Source organism: Argopecten irradians, chromosome 12 (genome assembly GCF_041381155.1).
Source record: "Argopecten irradians isolate NY chromosome 12, Ai_NY, whole genome shotgun sequence".
Classification (NCBI taxonomy): Eukaryota; Metazoa; Mollusca; class Bivalvia; order Pectinida; family Pectinidae; genus Argopecten; species Argopecten irradians.
The window spans coordinates 41,277,741-41,287,413 of NC_091145.1; the positions used below are offsets into that span (position 1 = coordinate 41,277,741).

The window sequence follows — 9,673 nt, forward strand, 5'->3', positions numbered from 1 at the left end:
AATTTTAAAACATTGTCTGATTTCAATAAAATTAGGATACAAGGGATACTTTTGGAAACTGAATATCATGATCTTAGCTTTGATCACTACCGGTTTGGGCTTAATTTATCCCATTTAATTGACGTCGGTTTCTTTATTATTGCTGTGAAATAGTTACTTAGGATAATGTATTTTATTACAGAGAACAGTAACATCACCATTACCCAGTGTTTAGACTTGTTCACAGAGCCCGAAGTCCTCAGTCCAGAGGAGGCTTGGTAAGTCTGCTAATTCAGAATATAGATTGATGACCTCATTGAACATTAGGTCAAAGTTCAAGGCCATGACTAGGATTGGACAAAGTAAACAAAAGAACTACCTATCATAAAGCTACTCTCAAATTCAGAAAAGCAAAAGTAGGTAAAACTATTTTCAGACTATTTCAGTTTTGGCAATTTTAATGAGAATACTATAAAACAGAAAATAAGGTAACTAAGTCACAGAATAATATGATTATGTCCTTGTTTCATGCAGGTACTGTCCCAAGTGCAAGGAGCATCGAGAGGCCACAAAACAAATGTCCATCTGGAGACTGCCCCATACACTCATCATTCAACTCAAACGCTTCTCATTCCGTAACTTTATCTGGCGCGACAAGATTGACAAAATGGTGGAATTTCCAGTCAGGTCTGTTAAGAGTACTGTAAGATGTGCCTTCTGTGATACCGTTGTATGTCAGTAGAGTCAGCATTCTGATTGTCAACTGGATGATACCTATATTAGTAATGACTTCAAGCCGACTCGATTTTAAGTCCTCTAGGGAGATCTTTCAGGCTTTAGATTGAATTAATTCATAAGTAAAAAAGCTACAAATCAAGTGAATGAAAAGTGATACTGGGAATAAAAAGTGATACTGGGAATAAAAAGTGATACTGGGAATAAAAAGTTATACTGGGAATAAAAAGTGATACTGGGAATAAAAAGTGATACTGGGAATAAAAAGTTATACTGGGAATAAAAAGTGATACTGGGAATAAAAAGTGATACTGGGAATAAAAAGTGATACTGGGAATAAAAAGTGATACTGGGAATAAAAAGTTATACTGGGAATAAAAAGTTGATACTGGGAAAAATGTATACTGGGAATAAAAAGTGATACTGGAAAAAAAGTGATATGGAATAAAAAGTATACTGGGAATAAAAAGTGATACTGGGAATAAAAGTTATACTGGGAATAAAAAGTTATACTGGGAATAAAAAGTGATACTGGGAATAAAAAGTTATACTGGGAATAAAAAGTGATACTGGGAATAAAAAGTTATACTGGGAATAAAAAGTGATACTGGGAATAAAAAGTGATACTGGGAATAAAAAGTGATACTGGGAATAAAAAGTGATACTGGGAATAAAAAGTGATACTGGGAATAAAAAGTGATACTGGGAATAAAAAGTTATACTGGGAATAAAAAGTGATACTGGGAATAAAAAGTTATACTGGGAATAAAAAGTTATACTGGGAATAAAAAGTGATACTGGGAATAAAAAGTTATACTGGGAATAAAAAGTTATACTGGGAATAAAAAGTGATACTGGGAATAAAAAGTGATACTGGGAATAAAAAGTGATACTGGGAATAAAAAGTGATACTGGGAATAAAAAGTGATACTGGGAATAAAAAGTGATACTGGGAATAAAAAGTGATACTGGGAATAAAAAGTTATACTGGGAATAAAAGTGATACTGGAATAAAAGGATACTGGGAATAAAAAGTGATACTGGGAATAAAAAGTGATACTGGGAATAAAAAGTGATACTGGGAATAAAAAGTGATACTGGGAATAAAAAGTTATACTGGGAATAAAAAGTGATACTGGGAATAAAAAGTTATACTGGGAATAAAAAGTTATACTGGGAATAAAAAGTGATACTGGGAATAAAAAGTGATACTGGAATAAAAAGTATACTGGGAATAAAAAGTTATACTACTGGGAATAAAAAGTATACTGGGAATAAAAAGTGAGTACTGAGGAATAAAAAGTTATACTCCATAAGTAGAGTTGGATTGTGGTATACTGGGAATAAAAAGTTATACTCCATAGTAGAGTTGGATTGTGGTATCCTGTAAATTGTGCTGTTTCTCCAATACTTCCTGTAGTACCATATTCCCAAGACTTGTAGAATTCCTCAATTTGCTGTATGTTTTTATATTCAATATACCAGCATTTATCAGTTACTCTTTTATTTTCGCCCACAGAGGTTTTGATCTATCCAAGTTCTACATCGGTACTCGGCCTAAGAACGAGCCGCCACCAATCTATGATCTGTATGCGGTGGTAAACCATTACGGGGGCATCCTAGGGGGTCACTACACGGCCTTTGTGAGGTGTGCAGACCTCACAGACTCCACAAAAAACGACGTGGGTATGTATGATCAGGGTCTGACATCTTCTGTGTTCTTATTAAAAATGATGTGGGTATGTATGATCAATGTCCGACTCTCTTGTTTATCAGATTCTGTCCTTTTTCATTCCCCTGCTATGTTTGTGGAGGGAGCATATAGTATTGTTACCCTGCCAGCTACTCCATAAACTAATTTCATATGAAGGTGAACACTCAAGGCTTACAGATATTTTATGATTCTTAGTTAATATGATTATATAACATTTGTTTTGGATAAATTGGCGTTATTTTATAATTCTTAGTTAATATAATTATATAACCTTTGTTTTGGATACATAGGCGTTTTGGTTACAACCTTAATTATAATCAATTTTTAGTTATGATTATACATACGTGTCGATATTATTTTGTCAGACTGGCGTTTGTGTGACGACAGCAGAGTGACATCATTAAGTAACGAGAAAAACATAGTGACCAGAGGAGCGTACCTATTATTTTATCGCCGACGGGATATATTCTCAATCCCCAAAGAAGTGTCCCCAGAACCAGACAGTGTGAGGGACTCCGATCAAACCAAGCCTTCAAATGATACAAAAAATACAGGCAATGCTTCAGGCTCCATAGACAATACAGACTTCACGGACAATACAGGCTCCACGGACAATACAGGCTCCACGGACAAAAGTGTAGGGTCTCTCTCAGGGAACGCTACTGAGGCTACACTGGACAACCGTTACTGCCAGCCCCAGCACCAAGAGGAAAGTGACGAGGATGAGGAGGACACTCGTATCAGTACGTACAAGGCTCCTGTAGATCTGGGATACATGGATATGGAGGCTGTCGACTAACTGTGATGTAGGAAGTTGCCTTGGTAACATGTTTATTGTGATGGCGGAGGTTGCCTTGGTAACGAGTTAATTGTGATGTTAGAGGTTGCCTTGGTAACATGGCACTATAAGGATATGTGTTTATGAGACGTATTTATCTTTAGGAGTTGACAAGTTGTGAGTAGGTTGTATGACGTGTGGAAGGTTGTTTTACTATGTTGTATTTCTTGTTAGACCAGGAGTAATATAAAACTTGATATATATCTGAACGTCTTGGAAGCTTGACATGTGATACATATTGTTTATATAAAGTCATCAGATAATCTTTATAATGAATGTGTAGGTTACTTTGTTGTTTTTATCTGGAGAAATATTTATCAAACTTTTACATCATTTTTTACTCTCTACTCATTGTAGACATCCCTTGTGATTTTTGTGATATTTGTTTCAAAGATTGCTCTGATCGCTAGCATCAGTGAGTCAAAGATTGCTCTGATCGCTAGCATCAGTGAATCAAAGATTGCTCTGATCTCTAGCATCAGTGAGTCAACGATTGCTCTGATCTCCAGCATCAGTGAGTCAACGATTGCTCTGATCTCTATCATCAGTGAGTCAAAGATTGCTCTGATCTCTATCATCAGTGAGTCAAAGATTGCTCTGATCTCTAGCATCAGTGAGTCAACGATTGCTCTGATCTCTAGCATCAGTGAGTCAACGATTGCTCTGATCTCTAGCATCAGTGAATCAAAGATTGCTCTGATCTCTATCATCAGTGAGTCAACGATTGCTCTGATCTCTAGCATCATTGAGTCAACGATTGCTCTGATCTCTAGCATCATTGAGTCAACGATTGCTCTGATCTCTAGCATCAGTGAGTCAACGATTGCTCTGATCTCTAGCATCAGTGAATCAAAGATTGCTCTGATCTCTAGCATCAGTGAGTCAACGATTGCTCTGATCTCTAGCATCAGTGAGTCAACGATTGCTCTGATCTCTAGCATCAGTGAGTCAACGATTGCTCTGATCTCTAGCATCAGTGAGTCAACGATTGCTCTGATCTCTAGCATCAGTGAGAAATAGCTGTCTATGTGTGAAAACCTGTTATTATTCACACGGGGGTGGGGGAGGTATACTGGAATCGGGTTGTCCGTCTGTCTGTCTGTCTGTAGACACAACTTTGTCAAACTCCTAAACTACTGGACAGATTTTGATAAAATTTGGTACACAGAACCCTGACATAAAGGGGAGTTGAGTAAACTATATAGAGTTCTGTAATGTTCCCTATTAATGGAGTTATTATTAAATTTGTGCAGCAAGGAGAGGGAGTGGTTGAGTGGTTAGGATGTTCCATGTTCTAACTTTTTATCACTAGCCCTCTGCCTCAGGGTAGACAGTTCAAAACCTATTTCAGCCAAGAACCAACTCTGTTGAATTTAGGTCATAGTTTTCCTCCTGATCCTCAACCCTTCAAACCTGGCACATCCTTAAATAACCAAGGCTGTTAATATGATGTAAAACAGTTAACAAACAAAGATTTTAAATTTTTTGTGTAAAATTTGACGTTTAAAGTAAAAAAAAAAAAAATTATCAAATTTATAGTAAAAATGTCAGAGGATTTAATTAACGTATGTGAAAGGATAACTCAATGAAAATTGTCTTTACAAACTACATGTGCTAATGAATTCAATTAATGAAGAATCTGCTTATTAAAGTATGAAGTTTAGATGCCAACAGTTCTGTGTTAATAGATAATCTTATATTACTTGTGGGAGTATTATTCCCTGATTATGATGACTTAGACAAGGCTAAATCATATGGCTATGTCTTCAGTACAGAAGATTGAGTCTAGACCCTGGTAAGTATTTCTCTCTGTCTAATCATGTTGAAGAAGTCCTTTATAGACCAGCGGTGTACACTACACTTGTAATTCCCTCCTGATTCCACAGGTAACAGCTATATAATTCTGGTGACGTAATAGAAAAGATGCTAATTTGATAATGGGGGTTACGTTATAGAAAAGATTCTAATTTGATAATGGGGGTGACTTTATAGAAAAGATGTTAATTTGATAATTGGGGTTACGTTATAGAAAAGATGTTAATTTGATAATGGGGGTGACGTTATAGAAAAGATGCTGATTTGATAATGGGGGTGACTTTATAGAAAAGATGTTAATTTGATAATTGGGGTTACGTTATAGAAAAGATGTTAATTTGATAATTGGGGTTACGTTATAGAAAAGATGCTAATTTGATAATGGGGGTGATGTTATAGAAAAGATGCTAATTTGATAATGGGGGTTCATTATGGATTGAATGTGTTTTATTATCTCCACTTATGTTAAATTCCATAAACTTGTGTGTAAGACTGATTTATGGAGGTAAAGAATCATGCAGGGAGGTACCTTGGATTAAGGTATAGAGGTGCACATGACAAGCTTGATCATGATGCTAGGTAAAGAGGAGCAATCTTGTTCAACTCTCATCTGACTGTCTCATTTATCTATCAATTGTGTGTGAAACGCCAATAGATGGAACATAGAAACTGTGATCTCAATAATCGGTACCTATCACATTGAAATGTTTGGCCATATATTCTTATTTAATCGCGGGGCTATTCCAGTAAAACATACCTTGGCCTAGGATGATGTTCAGGGAGACCCCCCATATACATGTATCAGATATTTATTTAAAAGAAATCCATCTATGGGTATAGAAGTAAGGAATAGCCCTAATACATTGTGATATTTCTGAGGAGAATATGACATTTACATCATTTATATATCCTATAAGGATGTTATCTTAAAGATTTAAATTCATACAAAATTTGTGCATTCCTTTGAAATTATGTTTTAAGAAATCTGATATATCAGGAGCTCACAAGGAAAATGTCCAAAATATCCCTAAAATATAAAAGATGGTCATTGTTAGCTTACACTAAAGCAGTAGAAACATCTCTAGGGCCGTTTATATTCATACGGTTGGACTAGTTTGACTGTTTGTAAAGGGAATTATTTCAAGAAAAATCCAGATGAACCTGCAGATTCTAATACAGGCAAAAGGACTTTGTCAATGTTGTCTGCAGATTCTAATACAGGCAACAAGGACTTTGTCAATTTTGTCTGCAGATTCTAATACAGGCAACAAGGACTTTGTCAATGTTGTCTGAAAACAATATAAATCAGCAGATCTATTATTAATTCACAAATGAACAACAAGGTCCAACCATACAAACTTATAAACGATAGCGTTCCTGTAGACAATACTAGTAACATAAACATGTATTGTATTGTATCAGTGTATGATAGGAGCATCTCGTCAAATAACCTTGATGGATTGTGGACCAGAACTGATTTAGTGATAAACACACCCAATAATAAGACAATGACTCGTGCAGCCAAGATAACCTCTTAGTTAACAAACAAGTCTAATTGATTAGCCATTGTCTTTCCCTAGCTTCTTTGTCATATCTAAAATTGGTTATTGCAAGTGAAACGTACCAATTAAGTAAATTGCTAGGTTAATAGAAATACAGTAGCCATGTATCTCTAGGAAGGAGCACAACTCTGAATTAAAACTTATTATATCCCACGGTACTTTTTCTTTATTCATTTTGTGAAAGAAAATGAGAATTATAAAAGTAGATCTTTAAAAGATACTTATTATTGGGTGTTAAGTATGGGGTGTAATTTTGAGGCGGTAAATAAATCAATTATAAAACCAGGGCATTAGTGAGTCACCCCTATTCTTGTGATGTATGTATGTAGATTAAAGTGTTATTATTTGTTTTCTGTTCGAGAAAACAATTACCGTATAGCCGTATATTTTCACGGAGAAGATAATTTCATGAGACATTGTTTTGATTTGAAAATTTGAAATGTGAAATGGTTGAATCATATATACATGGCCAAATTGTGGAAATTTATAACAACTAAAATTAAAATTTCTTTGTGTAAAATAATGAAAATTTTGACCCTGTAAATAACAGCTATACGGTAATTTTGTTGCATAAAGATCCACTTGTTATCATAAACCATTGTAATTTTGTTACTGATTTCAATTCCTTTTTTTAAGTGTGATATGTAAATAAAATGCTTTACATTGTCGAAACAAAGGTGAATATTTGTTTTTATTAGCTTACTCTCATCAGACTATGAACTATAATTAGCACAATCTCATCAGACTATAATTAGCACACTCTCATCTGATGATTGACTATAATTAGCATACTCTCATCAGATGATGGACTATAATCAGCACACTCTCATCCAATAATGTAATATAATTATCACACTCATCAGATGATGGACTATAATTAGCACACTCATCAGATGATGGACTATAATTAGCATACTCCCATCTGATGATGGACTATAATTAGCACACTCATCAGATGGACTATAATTAGCACACTTTCATCAGATGATGGACTATAATTAGCACACTCTCATCCAATAATGTAATATAATTAGCACACTCATCAGATGGACTATAATTAGCACACACTCATCAGATGATGGACTATAATTAGCACACTATCATCAGATGATGGACCATAATTAGCACAATCTCATCTGATGATGGACTATAATTAGCACACTCATCTGATGATGGACTATAATTAGCATACTCTCATCTGATGATGGACTATAATTAGCACACTCATCAGATGATGGACTATAATTAGCACACTCTCATCCAATAATGTAATATAATTAGCACTCTCATCAGATGGTGGACTATAATGAGCACTCTCATCAGATGGTGGACTATAATTAGCATACTCTCATCTGATGATGGACTATAATTAGCACACTCTCATCAGATGATGCACTATAATTAGCACTCTCATCAGATGATGGACTATAATTAGCACACTCTCATCAGATGATGGACTATAATTAGCACACTCTCATCAGATGATGGACTATAATTAGCACACTCTCATCAGATGATGGACTATAATTAGCACACTCATAAGATGATGGACTATAATTAGCATACTCTCATCTGATGATGGACTATAATTAGCACACTCTCATCAGATGATGCACTATAATTAGCACTCTCATCAGATGGTGGACTATAATTAGCATACTCTCATCAGATGATGGACTATAATTAGCACACTCTCATCAGATGATGGACTATAATTAGCACACTCTCATCAGATGATGGACTATAATTAGCACACTCATAAGATGATGGACTATAATTAGCACACACTCATCAGATGATGGACTACAATTAGCACACTCTCATCAGATGGACTATAATAAGCACACTCATAAGACTATAATTAGCACACTCATCAGATGATGGACTATAATTAGCACACTCATCAGATGATGGACTATAATTAGCACACTATCATCAGATGATGCACTATAATTAGCACTCTCATCAGATGGTGGACTATAATTAGCATACTCTCATCAGATGATGGACTATAATTAGCACACTCTCATCAGATGATGGACTATAATTAGCACACTCTCATCAGATGATGGACTATAATTAGCACACTCATAAGATGATGGACTATAATTAGCACACTCTCATCAGATGATGGACTACAATTAGCACACTCTCATCAGATGGACTATAATAAGCACACTCATAAGACTATAATTAGCACACTCATCAGATGATGGACTATAATTAGCACACTCATCAGATGATGGACTATAATTAGCACACTCTCATCAGATGATGGACTATAATTAGCACTCTCTTCAGATGATGGACTATAATTAGCATACTCTCATCAGATGATGGACTATAATTAGCACTCTCATCACATGATGGACTATAATTAGCACACTATCATCAGACCATGGACTATAATTAACACACTCTCATCAGATGATGGACTATAATTAGCACTCTCATCACATGATGGACTATAATTAGCACACTATCATCAGACCATGGACTATAATTAACACACTCTCATCTGATGATGGACTATAATTAGCACACTCTCATCAGATGATGGACTATAATTAGCACACTCTCATCAGATGATGGACTATAATTAGCACACTCTCATCAGATGATGCACTATAATTAACACTCTCATCAGATGATGCACTATAATTAGCACACTCTCATCAGATGATGCACTATAATTAGCACACTCTCATCAGATGATGCACTATAATTAGCACACTCTCATCAGATGATGCACTATAATTAGCACACTCTCATCAGATGATGCACTATAATTAGCACACTCTCATCAGATGATGCACTATAATTAGCACACTCTCATCAGATGATGCACTATCATAAGCACACTCTCATAAGATGGTGGATTTTAATTAAACTGATGGTTATCTGTGATCCTTTGATCATCTATTCTTTTGTGTGCAACCTTTATTGGAGTAATCCAAAAACAACAATGTAGAAAGGCAGCCATCTTGAATATTGACAATGAAATTTGTTGCCGCTGTTTCTCAGGAGTAT

At 35.3% G+C, this 9,673-nt stretch overlaps 2 protein-coding genes across 3 annotated transcripts in view; both read left to right on the forward strand.

Moving 5' to 3' along the window:
* LOC138335846 (ubiquitin carboxyl-terminal hydrolase 19-like) overlaps positions 1–7,310 on the forward strand; it is a 28,149-nt gene extending 20,839 nt beyond the window's left edge. The window contains exons 24-28 of one of the 2 annotated variants that reach the window (XR_011210340.1): positions 182–257; positions 514–666; positions 2,234–2,400; positions 2,794–6,302; positions 6,346–7,310. Coding sequence is in view for 1 of the 2 variants with exons in the window: in XM_069285002.1 (XP_069141103.1) it covers positions 182–257; positions 514–666; positions 2,234–2,400; positions 2,794–3,227 (830 nt within the window). In the remaining variant the exon portion in view is untranslated. Of the gene's footprint in view, positions 1–181; positions 258–513; positions 667–2,233; positions 2,401–2,793 lie in introns of both variants that reach the window. The other variant, XM_069285002.1, reaches the window with a different exon arrangement.
* On the forward strand, positions 3,268–4,286 carry LOC138305107 (uncharacterized). Its single transcript, XM_069245506.1, has 2 exons — positions 3,268–3,285; positions 3,660–4,286. Exons 1-2 carry the CDS (start codon positions 3,268–3,270, stop codon positions 4,284–4,286), a joined length of 645 nt encoding a protein of 214 aa, XP_069101607.1.
* Positions 7,311–9,673: the final 2,363 nt, after the last annotated feature.